General features: G+C 41.1%; 1 protein-coding gene across 2 annotated transcripts; it reads left to right on the forward strand.

Annotated features, from left to right (window-relative positions):
• The first annotated feature begins 1,583 nt into the window (after positions 1-1,583).
• ipo7 (importin 7) lies at positions 1,584-17,051 on the forward strand. 2 transcript variants are annotated; one of them, XM_026167729.2, is made up of 25 exons: positions 1,584-1,950; positions 4,175-4,256; positions 6,563-6,716; positions 6,823-6,981; positions 7,075-7,231; positions 7,349-7,438; positions 7,535-7,629; positions 8,043-8,127; positions 8,241-8,375; positions 8,611-8,710; positions 8,801-8,877; positions 9,004-9,120; positions 9,450-9,539; positions 9,654-9,819; positions 9,908-10,068; positions 10,633-10,761; positions 12,498-12,564; positions 12,680-12,805; positions 12,891-12,988; positions 13,107-13,202; positions 13,385-13,605; positions 14,635-14,843; positions 14,947-15,153; positions 15,245-15,361; positions 15,955-17,051. In XM_026167729.2, exons 1-25 carry the CDS (start codon positions 1,867-1,869, stop codon positions 16,050-16,052), a joined length of 3,120 nt encoding a protein of 1,039 aa, XP_026023514.1. In that variant the 5' UTR covers positions 1,584-1,866; the 3' UTR covers positions 16,053-17,051. The 2 variants fall into 2 exon arrangements, with proteins under 2 accessions (XP_026023514.1, XP_080154456.1); XM_080298330.1 differs by lacking the exon at positions 1,584-1,950 and adding an exon at positions 2,274-2,402.
• The last annotated feature ends 2,269 nt before the right edge of the window (positions 17,052-19,320 follow it).

Consider the following 19,320-nt stretch of genomic DNA (forward strand, 5'->3'; position numbering starts at 1 on the left):
TACTTTACAGTTTATACTCTTCACACTCTGTATCTGTATCTTGCATGAACAAGCCTTTAAAATATTAACATCATATATTAAATTCTTTCAGAGAAAATTACAAAGATGAGGGTGCAGACAGCCCTATAATTTATACAGATGGTTCTTCATTATAGAGAATTATAGAGAAACAGTTGTCAGTCGGGATTTTATTAAGGACTTGCACTCCAGAAGTAAAAGCAATCAAAACATAAATCCAAAATAAACACATACATCACAATAGGAAAACAAAACAAAAAACATACAGATGTACATACTGCACATACTTTATTTTGATTCTATAGACCAACTATATTTAAAGTTGGGGTCAAAAGTTCACAGACACTCATCTTAGGCATGTATTTTTATAAGTTTCAATCAATCAATCAATCAATCAATCAATCAATCAATCAATCAATCAATCAATCAAGCCCTTTATTTATCACATGCAAAGTTTACACCTGCAATGAAATTGGAATTTGGAGGAAGTCTTACTTCTTCATGATTCCATCCTGTTTGTGCAATGTACCAGTACCACTGGCAGCAAACAGCCCCACAACATGATGCTACCACCACCATGCAAGACAGCTGGCAGAGTATTTTTGAGTTTGAAAGCCTCACCAAGAATAACTCTTCCAAATATACCTCTTCTTTTTATTGCTAAATAACTCAATCTTTGCCTCGTCTGACCTAAAAAAATTTCTCCAGAAGGGATTTGGTTTGTCCATGTGGGCAGCTGCAAATTTCAATCAAGCTTGAAGGAGTTGATTTTGGAGCGAGGGTTTCTTTCTTGTTCAGTACCCTTTGAATCCACGCTGGTGTAAATCTTTCTTGCTTATGTCTTCAAATAAAAATCATAGCAGTGAAAATCATTGCATATGATTAACACCTTTGGGTGGGATCCCAATGTAAGTTTCAAGCAAAGTTCACAAATCATCTGTGTGTGTTTTTTTTATTCTTTTAGCTGCTCCTTTTAGGGGTCATTAAATGATACCATATGCATCCATTTTACTCTATCCTGCCTGGGAGCTCCTTATTCAACATAATTTGTACAACATACCAACTGTCTTTCTTCTGCTCGTGCACAAACTTGCCACTACAACTTTGTCTCCATCATTAGAGGTGACTTATTGAGAAACAAGGATATCCCTCTGGCATACTTTTTTCCCAATGAAAAAATATTGGATCTTATGGTCTTCCACCTCCAACTCAACATCCTGTCTTTTTGTCAGTTCCACTGTCATCAAAAAATACAATATAAAAGGTCTCACTTCAGTCTTGTAAACCTTCGCTTTCATTCTTGCTATCCTTTTGTCATGCATCACCCCTGATACTCTCATCATCCATTGCTTTTGATGTTTGCCCCCAGTATTTGAACTTATTTAAGCTTCCCTCTCATTCACATCCATGCATTCTGTCATAGAAACTTTATTTCACACTATCAAATGAGAATGTAAATCATTCTAAGCTTTGTAACTGGGACTTTCATAATGAATAGCCTTAAATGACCTTTATTTATGCAAAGAAATCAAGAAATAAAAGGCGTTAAAACTAAAAGTTTTTTCAATCGTTTAATAAATGCAGCCAGTAGGTGGGTCAGCTTCCTCATTTTTTTGAATTTCAGTAGATAATATGATACCATGTAGCTGGAAACTACACCTCCCAGAGCTCCACGGGCGCTACCGGAAGTTCGTCTTGCACAAATTTGGCGCTGATCTATCCGGGTACTTCATTCACTGCTTCCTTTCGCGCCGGGTAACCGGAGAGCCGTGCGTCCATGTGCGCAGTGACTGGGAATTGATAGAGCTGTGATATATTGAAATCCGAGCCGTAAACAGAGTTTTCGTGATGGATCCCGACGCTTTGGTCGAGGCCCTTAGGGGTACGATGGACCCCAATCTGCGGGAGGCCGCGGAGCGACAGCTGAACGAGGTAAAAGTTAAGATGAAGGCAGTTGTGGCGCGGTCTTGGTTGGGTCGGGCCTCGGCCGTTCACAACATCAAGATGGTGCGATCACGCAGGCTGGGCTCTACTGCCTTTAGTGTGGCAGTTCAGGCGTTCATACCCCCTCGGCTAGCAGACTGTCTGATTGCCCAGACTTTAGTTGCTGTTTTTTGTGCGTGATAAACGCGATGTGATCAGTCCTTTTTGTGATTAGGTGATAACACGCTCGTGTGGCAGTTACCAGCGTCACTATTAGCCTCATCTTCAGCCAGCTGTGCCGCTAATGCTACAGAAGCTAACGGTTGTTGCCCTGCCGAAGCGATAAGTGTGAGCTGTGCTCGTATCGTTTCTGTACAATTTCGACTAAATTCAAGGCTGACACGGCGGAAGAACGATTCGAGCGGCTTATTGAGTGGCAAAAGAGGCCGGCCAAATGCAAGGCAAGTGGAAGGCAGGGTATTTAACAGCGGGATACTGGTGTCTAGCTAGGTGGCTAATGTCAGCTAGCTAACTTCGCTACTTGTTGGATGAGCTGCTGTAGCTCCGCTACATAGCAGCTGCTCACGTGTCACTGGCAGTCCCTGAACTGTTCACAGTATTTAACTACGCAATAAAATTTACATAATCGGTTATTTTAGTACAGTTTGTCTTGGCTTCGCCCGTTATAGAATCGTGGGCTTCACATCTACTGCGTGAAATGTGTAACGAAATGGGTTTTCCGAGGTCCGTATGAGCTAAAGTTCAGAGTTAGCAACTATCCTGGTCGAGGCAGCATCCGCACTGTGTGACTAAAAAAAAAATGTCTGGTCACACTAACAATTAGTTTTATTTCTGATATACGGAAATTAATCTGTATAAAACAACTGGATACATTTTTAAGGTCTGAGAGCGTATTTGGTTTGTTAATGGGGATTAAATGCGGGACAGAGTCCTGCCATCCTGTAAAATTAAACCACCATCCCTGGCACTTCGTAGCAAACTGATTTGCTGGACTGCTTTAGGTGTTTGTAATAAAAGTTATTGCTGCAAAGCGTCTTAATTTCATGTGCCATTGAGGACCCAACTGGTGTCGTATAGTGATGGAGTTGGACACATTTCCAACTCAATGAGCATAACATGGAATAATCATTTTTTTGTTGTTTGGAAGTGCACTAGCTTGCATGGGCGTACCGAATGAAATGGTTGAGTTTGTTTATTATTCAGGCGCTAATGTCTCAGTTATGTATTATTGGCAATGCTTGGGGCTAAGGTTTTGCTTTACACCCACGTAAGCGTTGTTAGTGTTGCTTCCCTTGAATGGCAGAGCTCGGAGTATTTTCACAAAGCTGGCTGGACCTCCTGGAGTTTTTTTTTTTGTTTTTTTTTCTTCTCTCAATAGAAGTCATGTCTTCTGGAGGAGGATGGAGTAAATCTGTGGTTTCTAAATGTGGTTCTTTGCTTAGTCATAAACTCTCACTGCTTTTCATGGAGAATTGTCAGTTGAACAGTGAATGAAGCTTAAGATAAATCAAATTCATTGACCCTTGAGCTGCAGGACATTAATGTATTTATCAGAGACTGATCATGCTTTTTTTGGCTGTACAAGTTAGCAGGTACCAGTCTGATGTCGCTTCTGTTCTGGTGATGATTATTACTTCATCATGTTTTAGGTTGGAAAAATGTCTTGTCTGATGCTGTAAAACTGACTCTGGCTATGGGATATTTTTCCTCCCCCTGTAGTAAATAATTTTTTAAAAATCCTTCAAAGATCATAATATTGCAGATTTGTAACAATAAGTCATGTATTTCTGTTTCCAGTTACTCAGCAACAGTGATGTATGATTATCTGAGTACATAGTGTGTGCTCAAACTGCAGGTTAGACTTGGACCAATTCAAGTATACTTAAATGCCAGCTCAAAAAGATTAATTAAAACTAACTTGAAGTCCAGCACACATGAAACGGTACTAAAAGAGAGATGATGGGGCGTTGGTTAAACGGGCTACCCGTATGCTGAAGGGCTACTGTAGGAGCCTGGGTTTGATTCTAACCCAGGCCATTTCCTTTGTGTCACTCTGCCTGCTCTATGTCTCTCCTTTCCTGTCAGCTCTACCATCTTGTCTAAAATACTAATAATAATGAAGGCAAATAATCACTCTTTAAACAAAGAGAGGGGAGATGTTTTGTCTTTATAACCAGCTTACGTATATATATATTTTTTTCAATGCTTACAGGGTCACGCCCGGGTAAATTTTGTGTCCACGCTGCTTCGCGTCACCATGACTGATCAGCTGGATTTGCCTGTCAGGCAAGCAGGTGAGTCAGAACTTTCTCAGCAAACAAATAATTATACAGTCGTAGGATTTAAAAAACAAAACAAAACAACAACCAACAAAACAAAACAACCAAACGTTTTTGCTAATAATTATTGTTAATTGCAGTTGTTTTCTTTGAAAGAAAAGTGACTCATCATTGGCTTTAATGTTCTGTTCATACGTTTAGTGTATTTTCTGAGTCAAACTATTTTATGACTTGAAACCAAATCCACAAATAAAAGACGTGATTACATTTATTTATTTTAAGCATCTGTAAAAATGTTCTCACTTCAATTTCAGTTTATTTCAGTCCTTGAGCATGATCAGTGCTCAAGGACTTGGTCAGGAAAATTAATTTAATGTTTTGGTTTATTTTAAGCTGTTATTGCAAACCTTAGTGTGCACTGAATCCACCTTGCTACTGTTTGACTTTTTTACCGCTTTTATCCTACACTTTAGGATAAAACTGCATTAAATAAGAAAACACATCTATTACCTGCGATTCCCAAGTTAAAGAGGTCGATTATATAATTTTTTTTATATATTTTTTTTAAACAGAGTTATTAAGTGATGATCTGTGATTCACACTTGTTTTTGTGAGGCTAAAGTACCACGCTGAAGTGCATTGCACACGTGGAGTTGGTTAAATATAGCTTCAGTCAAATGCTGCTCTCTGAACATAGAGCTTTCCCTCCACTGACACCTTCCTCAAAGTTAAAATCTGGGCCAGAGTTGTTACAGAAAGTGCACACATAACATCTTAATTATTGTGCACACACCTCCCAAGAATACATGGCTCTTCCAGCAAATTAAGCTGCTATAGATCTGTGCTCAGGTATTATAAATTACTTTTTTAGCCATAGGGGGGGAAAAAATGTCAGACATTATTTTGCGGTCCAGACTGTACAGATGCTTTGGACTAATATCAACAGTAAAGCTGATTACAAACTAATGTCTTGATTTATTGTTCTGGCATGTAGTCACTTTGGTTGGCCAGATTATTGTTTGCAGCCTGTCTGGTTTGATGCTGGTAGGCTGTCCAACACAACAAAAATGCTTTTTAAATTTTTGAAATATGAGTGGCGCTGCTTTAGTGGTGATTGACAGTTATTAGATAATTTTTTCCCATAAATAGATTGATCAGATGCATTGATGGCAGCCAGCTGTCTCTGGGCATCGTGTTTGAATGTAGATTTGAGTTGTATTTGAATACGTGTTGACAGGATGTGCAGCGTGAGTTGTGTTTCAAGATTTGTTACAAAGTAAATACAGAGGTTGAAAGTATATTGTGTAAACACATTTTCCTCGTGGTCATAAATTTAATTTATGACACATTCCTAGGGACTTTGTTGTGCAGTGTAGTCATCGGTGAAAGGGGGGCGGAGGGCTGTGCTCCATCAGCATTGATGGGGTGGATTATGATTGACTCGCAGTTGCTGTAGGCATTCGTGTTGACCTCCGCTCTCTCAGATGCCTTTCCTTGTGAGCCACAAACCTCATAGTGAGGCCCCCACACTGTAGATGTGAACCCAGCTGACACCCTGGTGCTACATTCAAAACTGACCTACAGAGGGAATTTATTTCTGCAGCATAGGCTTTATTTGGTGCTCAATTCACATTGCTGTGATGTACGCCGCCATAATGATGATGGGTGTGAGTTTAAGGGTTGCATGAAGTTGGTGGCTTATTTTGATATCCCGTCATGAAGAGAAGTATGATTTTAAAGTCTCGCTTTCCATGTTATTTTTCCTTCTGGTATTTGAGACTGCTCTTCTTTGGTAAAATCTGTCTGTCTTGAAGTCTTAGTTTGTGTATTTGTCCATTTTATACCCATTTTAAGATAGCAGATATATAGCCTTTTACCTTTTCTGGGGATCGTATACCCATGTTTCCTTTTCATAAGTTCACATATCGTTCCCCAGAATAAGTCTTTGGAGTGTCTCTCAAACGTTATGGTAGGAATCATGTTTTCAGTTTAATAGTTTGCTTTCATTTACGTTAAAGCTATCAGCTATTGTCTTTTGATAAACCCGTCACACCTCTTTCCTATACAGTGAAGTGCTGTCAACACTCCTTAAAAGTCCAGTTTCGCTACATCTCAAAGATAATTGAAAGAGCGTCAGGGAGCAAAACTTGAAACAGAGTTCCTTTAAGTCTCTTCTTCATTCTCCACGTGGTTTCCGTGCATTCATTTGGAAGCTGCCTAACTATTTGTGCTAAAATGTAATCTTTTTTGTGATGTTGATCACTGTGTGTGTTGCATTTCTGGGCTGTGCTCTGTAACCTCTGTGTTCCCCGTCTGTCCAGGTGTGATTTACCTTAAGAACATGATAACCCAGCACTGGAGCGATGGAGACGGTTCAGGCACAGAGACGCCTGTTAATAACATCCCCGAGGAGGACAGGCAGTTCATTCGAGACACCATAGTGGAGGCCATCATCCACTCCCCCGAGCGCATCAGGTAACCACAAACCCCACTGGATGAGTAGAGAGAGGAGGAGCTGAGGAGAGTTTGTCACTCTTGCATTAAGTTGCCCAATCTGAAAGTCGTCTGTTGAACTTTTCAGGGTCCAGCTGACAACATGTATTCACCACATGATCAAGCATGACTACCCCGGCAAGTGGACGGCCATCGTGGACAAGATTGGCTTCTACCTGCAGTCAGACAACAGTGCAGGGTGGCTGGGCATCTTGCTTTGTCTTTACCAGCTTGTCAAAAACTACGAGTAAGTCAGAGTTTTCATTGTTGACCTTTACATGGTCTTATACCACACGCCCTGGGTCTAACATTGAGCTTGTGGACCTTGTGTATGAAACAGGTACAAGAAACCAGAAGAGCGTCAACCACTGGTGGCCGCCATGCACATCTTCATGCCCATGCTGAAAGAACGCTTCATCCAGCTGCTCTCTGACCACTCTACTGACTCTGTCCTCATACAGAAACAGATCTTTAAAATTCTCTATGCCCTCTTCCAGGTATTCTTTGGTTTGCTCAGCAAAATCATTGTTTATTTTTAATTCTCCTTCTTTGACACACATCTTAATATCTGGTGACACTGGAGTAAATGACTGGTTCCTTGTCTCCTTCCACAGTACAACCTTCCTCTGGAGCTCATCAACAGACAGAACCTGACAGAGTGGATGGAAATCCTGAAGACGGTAGTAGACAGAGATGTGCCTCCGGTAAGTAGGGGAAAAAAGATTTCCAGTTTCCACAAGGTGTTCACATTTACCTGCTCCGCATGCTGACTGCGATACTGGTTCCTGTCTGTGCTGCAGGAGACGATGCAGATCGATGAAGATGAGCGGCCTGAGCTTCCATGGTGGAAGTGTAAGAAGTGGGCCCTCCACATCTTGGCTCGGCTCTTTGAGAGGTAAAAATCCAATAATTGTTCCCTTAACTTGTTCAGCAAATGATAGGAGCAAGTTTAACACATAGACTGCATGTTTAAAAAAAAAAAAAAAAAAAAGTAAATAAAAATAGACGCACCGACTGGGTTTGGACTCAGCATTTTTGAAGCGACATTGATGGAACTATACTTGGATTAGTATAAGTTAATCCTACTAGACAGCAGTCACCAGGGCTGCTTGTGTTGCTACATCAATCTTCCTCACCCTTCACTTTAAGCGTTACAGTGTCCCCCAAAAAAATTCTCACCTCCAGTTATTATGAGGAAAGAAACTAACCAGTTTTTTGTATCAGGCTGTAAATGTGCTATTTAATGGTGTTTTAATACTTCAGCCCTAAAGATTGCCACTCGGTTTAACATTCATACTCTGTTTGCAGGTATGGAAGCCCAGGAAACACAACCAAAGAGTACGCAGAGTTTGCTGAACTTTTCCTAAAGGAATATGCAGTCGGTGCACAGCAGGTAAGAACTTTGGAAGATGAAAGAGCAGCAGCATCTCACCTTTTAAATTGAACTTTGTTTTTTGGAGTGAAACCCACAAGTGTAAGGAGTTTCTTTGCACACTTTGCCTCTAGGTGCTGCTGAAAGTGTTATACCAATACAAGGAAAAGCAATATGTGGCTCCCAGAGTACTCCAACAGACGCTCAACTATATCAACCAGGGCATAGCGCACGCTCTGACGTGGAAAAACCTCAAACAACACATCCAGGTAAAAATTCAAAATGCTTAAATGTGCTAGATATTTCACAATTATGTATAAGACTGTTAGTGGTTTCTGGAACACTTTGAAAAAGAGCAGTGAATGAACCTTGATAACTGCAGTTTAAAGTGCATCTTTCCATTTGTAATGATTGCAATGAGCACTTTGATGTACTGTTTCTGTCCAAGAACAAACCTGACATCTGTGTTGATGCTCGCTGACCATTGTGACTTTGATCTTTCAGGGCATCATTCAGGACGTGGTTTTCCCCCTCATGTGTTACACAGATAGCGATGAGGAGCTCTGGCAGGAGGATCCATACGAGTACATCCGCATGAAATTTGGTAAGCTGAGACGATCAATGCCTGAAATCCAAAAGAGTCCGTGCATGAGTGATGACTAACAATTACTCCAATCTGTGCTGTCTCTGTCAGATGTATTCGAGGATTTTATCTCTCCAACAACCGCAGCCCAGACGCTTCTCTTCACTGCCTGCAACAAGAGGAAAGAGGTGAGGCCATTTTTTGTTAATTGTATTAAAAATTTATACCCTTTTAAGAGGGAGGAAAAAAAGAACTATCCCTATAATCTGTATTTGAGGTCCAGAAAATAATAAAATGTTCTTCTTACTGTTTAGGTGCTGCAAAAGACTATGGGCTTCTGTTACCAGATTCTCACAGACCCCACCTCTGACCCCAGGAAAAAGGACGGCGCCCTTCACATGATAGGCTCTCTGGCTGAAATCCTGCTCAAGGTAAACGTCTCTCCACTGGCCCGTTTTCTCCACTTATCTGGCAAATCCTGTTTTCTAGGCACAAACTAAAAGACATTTAGTTCCACTTTCACTCATGTGTTCAGTTGCAGATATTGCACTGATGGTGAAAACTGCTCTTTACTCGGTTGTACTTTATTGCAGTCCATTTTAATACTTTCCTAGCTGTGGGCAAAATATCAGTGCTGAAGCTGTGTAATTATCAATCATCTGAATTCAGCCTGCATCCTCTTTCTGCAAACCACTGCAAGTGTAAACTGTTTTGATTGCCTCGTGAAACTTACTTTTTTCTTCTTCCTCGTTTTATGCAGAAAAAGATATACAAAGACCAGATGGAGTTCATGCTGCAGAATCACGTCTTCCCCCTGTTCCGCAGTGAACTGGGATACATGAGAGCCAGAGTAAGTGATCACATAATCCACATAATCTCCAGTCGTCAGACTTGTGTGATAATAGCATGGAATAACTTTATGTAGGATGTGTTTAATCAGTGGTCCTGCCACCTTTTCCCATAGGCTTGCTGGGTGCTGCATTACTTCTGCGAGGTGAAGTTCAAAAATGACCAGAATCTGCAAACGGCCCTCGAGCTGACCCGCAACTGTCTAATCAATGACAATGAGATGCCAGTTAAGGTGGAGGCCGCTATCGCCCTACAAGTTCTCATTAGCAATCAGGAGAAGGGTGAGATAATCTATTCATGGAGCCTGTGATACTAAAACGCTAAAGTTCAGTTCCCATCTAACAACATTTTTCCTTGTGTCGTTTTTAGCCAAAGAATACATCACCCCCTTCATTCGGCCAGTGATGCAGGCACTCCTGCACATCGTCAGAGAGACGGAGAATGACGACCTCACTAATGTCATACAGAAGATGATCTGTGAATACAGTGAGGAGGTCACTCCAATTGCAGTGGAGATGACACAGCATTTGGTAAGTGCAGACATGATGGAGGCTACATTGTCATGGCATAATCTCACAAAGATGCCACATAAAACTGCTCCTATAGAGCAATAAATGAGGAGAGGGCTGTCATCCCATAAGGAAAAAAATGTTGTATTCATTTTTTTTAAAGAATTTGAAGATTAATTGCAAGTTTCTCATGACAGATAAAGTACCAGTGGCCTGATTTTTAATAAATATATAATATCCCTGGGAAAGGAAGAATCAGTATCGCGATTAAGTGTCCTGTCATGTTTCTGACTTTTCTTCCCTTTAGCTTCTTTATTTTCCATCTCATGCACTGATGACTGATGCTGAATGTTTGCAAAGTGACTGCAGTTCTTCTTTGCTGCTTTTAACAGAAAGCTACAACAAAATCTCTCTCCCCCCCCCCCCCCTTTCCTGTTTTTGTTGCTTTTCCCTTTTCAGAAGTGGAGCCTTCATATTAATCAATCTCCTGCCTGATGATTCATGTGTTGCTATGAGGTTCACTAGAAAGTACTCTGCTCATCATAGACGCAGTCGTAATGCTCTTTCCTGTTTGCTCTCTGGCAGGCCATGACGTTCAACCAGGTGATTCAGACGGGCCCTGACGAGGAGGGAGGGGATGACAAGGCTGTGACCGCCATGGGCATCCTCAACACCATCGACACACTGCTGAGTGTGGTGGAGGACCACAAAGAGGTTAGCATCATAGCCACCGTAGCCGCTGCCCACATGTACACCCCTCCCGGCTGATCGCTCATCTCGGTGCCACTTCCTCTGTGGAAGCGGCTCTGGTCTGCTGCTACAGCGTTCCTGCCAACACACTCGAGCCACCCACCAACTCCTGGGAACACGCTCTGTTCTCACCATGTTCAAAATGACTCAGAGGCTGAGGCAGACGCTAGAAATAGAGCCGGGGCACGCTGCCACCATGTCTGCTGAAACGCAGGACTACTGCTGCTCAGTCAATAAGCACTCTGGGTTTTTTAAATTGCGTAATGGTTCTGTAATTCAGGATTGTCAACATGCATTGCTTTGCTGCACCAAAGTGGTATTATTTTATTTGACCTGTGGATTTGGGAAAATGGAAATGTAACCAAATCAATGGCTGTAGGTGCATTAGAGGACCTAACAGCACAGATGGTATTGACTCAAATAAGTGTTGTCCCAGGTTACAGTTAGTACAGTTGGGGAGTTCTAGTCCAAAGTTTCCAAGTGGATCTGGAAATTTGTGTTTTCAATTCAAATTTCCACATATAACAAGTAGGGGTGCAACGATACACAAAATTCACGGTTCGGTTCGATACTTTGGTGTCACGGTTTGATATTTTCTCGATACAAAAAAATGTTCATGCCTTTTTAATTTGTCATTTATTAAAATTATAAATATATATTTAACTCAAAAGTAGTTTTTAAATTTAATGTTGCTGAAACAAAATAATAAAAAAAATCTATCTGATCGAGGAATCACTCATCTTTGGAAAAGAGTTTATTACAGAGAAATGGCTCTTTCCAAAATAAAAGCTACACTATACGCTTCTTCTGGGCTATATTCTCAGCAGCATATTAAACATATCAGGTCCCCATACGGAGAATCGTGTGCTAACGGCTGTCTAAATGACTCGGGTAAAGTTTGTAGCATGCGTGCTTGTTGTTTTTGTCTGCTTCCACTTGTCTTTGCACTAGGATGCTGTAGGTGTAAATGTGCAGTCATATTCGTTGTGTTCCCACTAGTGCTGTCAGCGTTAATCTCGTTAAAATGACCTTAACGCCACAACACGGCAAATCTCCGTTAACAAGCTACCGCGGATCGCCCCGTGCGTGGGGCTGAACGGCCAACACGTTAACGAGCTAACTGAGCTAACACACTAGTTCCCACCAATGTAATTGAGCATTGCGTGGCACATCCGACACACTGTTTTACTTTTGTCCATGACGCGCTTACCTTCAGGGTCATGCTTCACATGAAGACCAACATGGTTCCAAACGCCACATCTGAATGAGGGTGGGGGAGGTTCAATTTGCCATGTTGCAAGGAGAGCTTAACTTCTGTCTCGCTAGCTTGCCCTGCGCTCAGTGAATCTGCGTTCGACTACTCCGCCTAGGCTGCACTGTCGAGCGCAGATCCACTGAGCGCTCAACACAGACAGCATCGTCAGAAGGAAAGTTGATAAAATAAATTAAAAATTTTGTATTGTTCGATACATATGCGTACCGAACGGTTCAATATCGATAAGAGTATCGTTGCACCTCTAATAACAAGGTTTGCATCCAAAAGACTGTTTTCTATTAAATCATTTTACTTACTACTCGTGCTAAATTTAAGAGCCTTATGTGACGCAAAAGCAATATAGTTTTGATCTCAGCAGCTGCATCTTCTTTAGTGAAACTGAAAGTGAATTCTGAATTTTCTTTGATGTTTTGTGGTATTTCAGATCATCCAGCAGCTCGAGGGCATCTGCCTGCAGGTCATCGGCACTGTGCTGCAGCAGCATGTACTGGGTAAGGGAGACCGGTTCTTCCTGTGTTTCCACTTTCCTCCCGCATGCTGGTCTTAAACTCTTTGTGGTAAACAGATTGTTTACCTCCAGTGATGCACTTTGGATTTTACCCCCAGAATTCTACGAGGAGATCCTGTCCTTGGCCCACAGCCTCACCTGCCAGCAGGTGTCACCGCAGATGTGGCAGCTCCTTCCACTTGTGTATGAAGTCTTCCAGCAGGATGGCTTTGACTATTTCACAGGTACTTTGATTTTCCAATGAATTTTTCACACCCTGTGTAATTTTGTCTGTCTGTTCAGCTGAGTGAATAACTGTCTTTCTTTCAGATATGATGCCTCTCCTTCACAACTATGTCACAGTTGATACGGACACCCTCCTCTCTGACACTAAATACCTGGAGATAATCTATAGCATGTGTAAGAAGGTAAGGTGCTGCAGTTTATTCTACATAATGTGAGATGGGCTTTTTTTTTTTTAATATTCAGGCTAAACTAGTTGCTGAGCGCGATTTTGGTGTTAAACCATCCTGTGTGTTCACACAGATCCTGACGGGCGATCCAGGTGAGGACCCAGAGTGCCACGCAGCCAAGCTCCTAGAAGTGATCATTCTGCAGTGCAAAGGCCGCGGCATTGATCAGGTCAGTGTTAAATAAAGACTGCATCTACGCATCAGAACAATGAGCTGTTATATTAAAAAGAGCATCACCACTTGGCTGTGAAATAAAATGTAAAAGTAGATTTTTGTTGTACAGTTCCTGCTTGGGATTTTTTTGTGTTATTATTCATTTATTTATTTTTAAACTTCATCCTGCCCTTGAAGGTTGTGCCTTTGTTTGTGACGACTGCATTGGAGCGTTTGACGCGGGAGGTGAAGACCAGCGAGCTGAGGACTATGTGCCTCCAGGTGGCCATTGCTGCACTGTACTACAGCCCTCCTCTGCTCCTCAACACTCTGGAGAATCTCCGCTTTCCCAACAACACAGAACCAATCACAAACCACTTCATAAGCCAGTGGCTGAAAGACGTTGACTGCTTCCTGGGGTAAGACTGATGTTTTTAATACTGCGAATCGCAGCTTAGGTGTGCGCCAGTCAGCAATTGAAGATGCACAAAACACATTTGCTTTTATTTCCCCAACTGACATTGAATAGTAATCACTGTTAATCAGCACGAATGACTACTCGTAAATTTAAAACAGGCTGTTAGGGCCATTTCTAACAAAACCCTGCACTTGTTTTCTTTATAGCTGCATATATGTTTATTAGTTTTTATTATCCATTTAGCTTGTCACTGATCTTGTAAAAGAACTTTTTAATAGTATAGGTACTTTGGATTTTGGATTAATAGGCTGTATTTCTCACTGTGAAGAAGAGACTGGGAATGAATCACGGTGTTGTCTACAAGCAGCATCAGGCTCTGTCTATGACTCTGTTTGCTGATTTTTATGGCTGCGTTAGTTCTTGTTTTGCTGCATATTCCCCTCATACTGAGTTGAGATTACATTAATGGAGCTGGGTACTGAAACTGCAATAAAAGCCTCCCAACAAGGGAAGGGAGAGAGCTTTTCATTTGCTTGTGGAGAATTTCAAAACGTTGACAAACAAAGAACTGTTGTTCCAGACTCCTGAACCTTTTGGTCTAGCTTTGCTCCTGTGGTTCACTGATGCTGGTGCTCAGTAAGTGTAGAACAACATGGCAGTTAATGTAGCGGCCTGTTGTCACATCTGACCGATGGCTCTTTTTTAGAAAGGTTGGGTCGGTGCAGCTGCTGCGTGACTGGAGGGATATGCAGATGAGACACTGAGGGGGGGGGGGAAGAGGGAAAGTCACCTTTTTTAGGAAAAATATTTGTCTTCTCCAGAATTAACTGACTATTTTTATTTTAGTTGATTTAAAGGTTACCTTGAAATCACTATTAACAGTCTGTCTGCTGGCAGTGAAAATATTAGAGTATAAAATTAAAGTGACTGGCCCAAGCGTCTTATCTCAGTATATCTTGTGTTGACTGTTCATCCTTGTTGAATCTCAGAAGATTCAGCAACTTTTAATGCTTTTACTCCTCTCTCTCAGCCTCCATGACAGGAAGATGTGCATTCTGGGACTGTGTGCTCTCATGGACCTCGAGCACAGGCCTCAGGCCATCAACCAGGTGGCCAGCCAGCTTCTTCCAGCAGCCATCTTGCTTTTCAGTGGCCTCAAGAGGGCGTACGCTTGTCGAGCAGAGCATGAGAACGAGGAAGACGATGACGAGGAGGATGGGGAAGAAGAGGATGATAATGGTAAGATGAAGATTTTTATTTATTTCTTTTAAATGTGTCTAAGCGTTCAGCGTTAATCAGGGAGGTAATGTCTAAATGTGTCATCTTACGTCTGTAATTATAGCGGAGCTGGGCAGCGACGAGGATGACATTGACGAGGAGGGCCAAGAATACCTGGAGATGCTGGCAAAGCATGCAGGCGAGGACGGAGACGACGAGGACTGGGAGGAGGACGACGCAGAGGAGACGGCACTCGAGGGCTACACTACAGCCGTAGATGACGAAGATAACTTGGTGGACGAATATCAGATCTTCAAAGTCATTCTACAGAGTAAGACCACAAGCTACTGATGGCCTAAAAACAAACCACTATATGCATGTGTATTTTTTTCACTAATTGATGTCACCTCAATGTGGTGCAGATCTCCAGAACCGTGACCCAGCATGGTACCAGGCGCTAACACAATCCCTCGACGAGGAACAGGGCAAACAGCTTCAGGACATCGCCACACTTGCAGATCAGAGACGGGCAGCACATGGTGAGGCCCGGCTAAGACTACCCAAGTTTGCCAATTTAAATCTTGTGGTGCTCTAAAGTCTGAAAATAAAGTGCTTTTGTATGTGCTGCTTTTTCTTTTTCATTGTTGTTGATGCAGTTGTACCTGTAATAAAAACTACTTTAGCATTCACTGCCTCCATCTAATTGCATTTCAGACTGATGTACTGAAATAAGCCATTATTGGCTCAGAAATGCAAGGCATAAAAAAAAAAAAAGACGCTTGCCACACGAAAGAAAACATGTCTAAAATCCCACTTCAGTAATAAATGGGATCTTCCTCACCATTGCAGCTTTGATAATGGACCACAGCGATGGCCAAGCAGTTTGTTCCAGACTTTCTTTGGTTAGACTATCTTTTCCTTCTTCATGGGGGCCTAATAGGCATGCATAAACAAATAAATAGTAAAGGCTGCCCAGTGGGAGTAAATCAAGGTACCTGTCATGGTAAAAAGATAAAGATTTTACTTGGTTGTTTTGGGTGAGCTGCATAGCTGGACAGCAGTAAATCTTGAGCAAACAACTGTTTTCTGCTGTTTTATTTTATTAAAAAATATATTGCCCATCTTATTACAGAATCCAAGATGATCGAGAAACACGGCGGATACAAGTTCACAGCGCCAGTGGTGCCATCTACTTTCAACTTTGGAGGCACTGCTCCAGGAATGAATTGAGTCATCTGTTCTACTTTTTATTACTCCGTGACTGATTGTAGTGAAGTGAAAAAAGAGAAAAAAAAGAAAAAAAAGCTTGTGTTGTTCCCTTAAGTAGTGGTTCCAGAACTGGTTCTTCTCAGTCATTCTTCAATCTGTCAAATGGGGGAAATTGCACCAAATTGCAACAAGTGGCTGGGGGGAAAAACGAACCAAGAACTTGAGCACGATGCAGGAGATGATGATGATGATGAAGAAGCTCTGAACAGCGCTGTCTTCTGGAGCCCAGCGTGGAGGGGGATACCATGACAGCAACTCTTTTTGGCTTTGTTTTTTTGTTGTTTCTTTCTCACTTACACAAAATTTGGGGGATTAACCGTTAGAATTGATAATGGGACTAAATATTTCATTATCACTGTCATGGCCATTTGGCCTAATAAGATTATACCTCTGGTAGTGGTGAAATCAACGTTATCTTCAGCATAAACAAAACTCATGTTTATGTACATACAAGCCAAGGTTATTGTTTATTTTTCAAGTAGCCTTGAAAAAAAGCAACCAGAGGCATTTGTAAGGTATCAACAGCTGTATTCATATGTAGCATATTGGATAATTCATAGCACTATGTGATGCCTGATCTCTGTAAATTAATAATACTAGCACTTTCATATTGTTCAGGTCTCCTAGCCCTCTGTATCAGACTGCAAATTTTTTTTAAATTGAAAACTATTTAAAATGAAAACAGCTGTAACTTTGTTACTTTGCAAGTGATTTCTGTAATGGCAGGTTGTAATAATCTGGTTACAGAGGGGATCAGTGGGCGACTTCAGGAAAAGAGAATGCTCTTGGTGTTCACTATTGGCTGCAGGACAAGTGTGAGCACTGACAGTGCAGTTGGATACATCTTTGAAGCATGTACAATTGGACTTATCGTGAAGGTCTCAAGCTTTTGGTTGGTGTATGGATGAACCATCTATATATACAACAACATATTAAAAAAAAACAAAAAAGATAAGGGAATTCATGATGACGAGTGTCTCCTTATCAAGGCTCGTGTCTTTACCTGCTTTAGAAATGTGTTTCATGACGAATGAGTAAATAACGTTAAACTTGGATGACTACCCCTCAAAAAGCAGCGCTCTCAGGTGATCACAGATCAGAGTTCTTTCTTTTTTTAAATTAAGTATGTGCACGATGCTCTGGTAACCACTCAAACAAGGTTATCCTAGGTAACTCAAATGTGAAAAAAACCCATTTTACTTAACTAAAGCAAAAATAAAAACTATACTTTGGGGGGGATGAACTGAAATGGTTTTGTGACCTTGCAAAAATATAATAAAAATGTAAAAGCCAATATTCTTAGCTTTAGTAATTGTTAACTTGGTAAAAATGTTACTTTTGCAGAGGTCTTTATTGAGATTCTGGATGTCTACAGGATTGTGAATTAGCTTCCTTTAAGAAGTTTTGTGTTTTTATTGTAACACCTGATTTTCCTAAATCTTACCTTCAGTAAAATGAAGCAAATCAGAAAGTGGGTTATTTGATAAGGTTTGTCAGATACAGTCCAACAGCACCAACTTGGACCAGAGGTGGTGTATTAAGTACAATTACTTGAGTAAATTTTTATTCGTTTCCGCTTTTCCCCACTAAATCCTGGAGGGCGGCATTGTACTCCAGTAACTGTTTCGAGCGCTTAGGTTGTTAGCTTAAGCTACCCAAAAGTCAAAGTCAACTTTATTGTCAGTTTTGTGATACTGGAGGGCATGCAACTAGAATAACTCAAAAATGAGATCCAGATAAATATGAGGTGTAAATATTATGGACTAAAGCCAAAAAATGGTGTAGCTACATATTAAACTAATTGTAAAAGTAAATATACTTTATGTTTACTTTTACAAAGTAACAAATTTTGTTATGTTATTTGATTTTCATTTGGGTGGTTATGCTTCTTTGTATCTAAATGCTTCTTTCAACACTTTCCAAAACAAGTATTCATTACAAAATTATTTTAGATTCCCACTCTTAGAGGAGGGAAATCACGCCTGTTGTTGTTTTTCTTTTCTTTTTCTTTGTTTTCCCAAAACAAGTTTTTAATTCTGTATTTATTTCTGATAAAATGATCTTAATTATTGAGGCCCCTAACCCTTTGAGTAGTTCAGGTCACCCCATGTGAAAAACAAAATACTGGAGTAACCTCTGAAGACGTCCTTAAGCGTTGCCCTCGAAGTTGCCTGGATTTGAAGTATTCTTTTGGGTTCAGGTTACTTTATCTGTAACCTTAGCTAGATTTGAGTTAGTGTAGCAGGTTACACTTACCTAATGAGTGAAAGATCACCTGTTTAATCCCAGGAGGAGACAGAAATCTGTTTGAGGTTGTATCAGGAAGAGCATCTGGTGTAAAACCTAAGAAATCAAACACATGGGAATAAGTAGATTTGGTCTGCAGGGGGAGTCATCCTCACCAGCACATTTTCAACACAAATTAGAATAACACAACATAATGAAGAGATAAAAAATCCACGTAGTGGTCAGTATGAACGTCCAATAACTTGACCTGCTTTTGTATACCATCAAAAGTATATGTGGAATCAAATTGCAGCACCGAGTCCAGGTAGGCAGTTATAACATGTAGAACTAGGAAGTGGAGGTTATGCTCTCCTCCTTTAGGCTCTCAAACTTTTTCCAGCATGCTCCCAATCCAGCGGCTGGGACACTCTACAAATAATTAACAATTAGAAAAAAGGGGCCAAATCGGTTAATTTTATTTTTAGTTAAAAACAAGCCAGCTCTCTTCTGTCTGGCTGCACATGTTAAACAGAAGGCTTGGACAGTAGGCGGGAGGAGCAAGGTTACTCAGAGCTGTGTCCCTGACGTCACCATATCAGGGATAACGGCTCTTCTTGACATCACAGAGAGCCGAGACTGGAAAAAGAATGTTTAAAAGTGTTTAAAGCAGCCTGAAGTGTGCGTTTTTGTCTCACGTGGATTTTTGAAGTCATGAACGACCACATTTAATCCAAACACCTACCAACGTAGAGCATAGCAGGCTCACTTTAAAGTTACTTATTCATGATTAAATAAACTGTTGACGTGTTACTTGGTTTTAATTACTCAGGTCAACTGACGTAGCAGGTTCAGCTCTTTCAAGGTTACTGCTGAATGTAATGATGTGGGTGAAATGTACAATCCTGAACTCTGGCCTGAAGGGGCTCTGGTCCGGCGTTTTTATGAACCTCGTAAGCCCGGTACGGTGGTGCCAAGCTCAGTGGATCCAGCAGGGGAGATAACT

This window comes from Astatotilapia calliptera, chromosome 1 (genome assembly GCF_964374335.1).
Source record: "Astatotilapia calliptera chromosome 1, fAstCal68.1, whole genome shotgun sequence".
NCBI classification, from domain to species: domain Eukaryota; kingdom Metazoa; phylum Chordata; class Actinopteri; order Cichliformes; family Cichlidae; genus Astatotilapia; species Astatotilapia calliptera.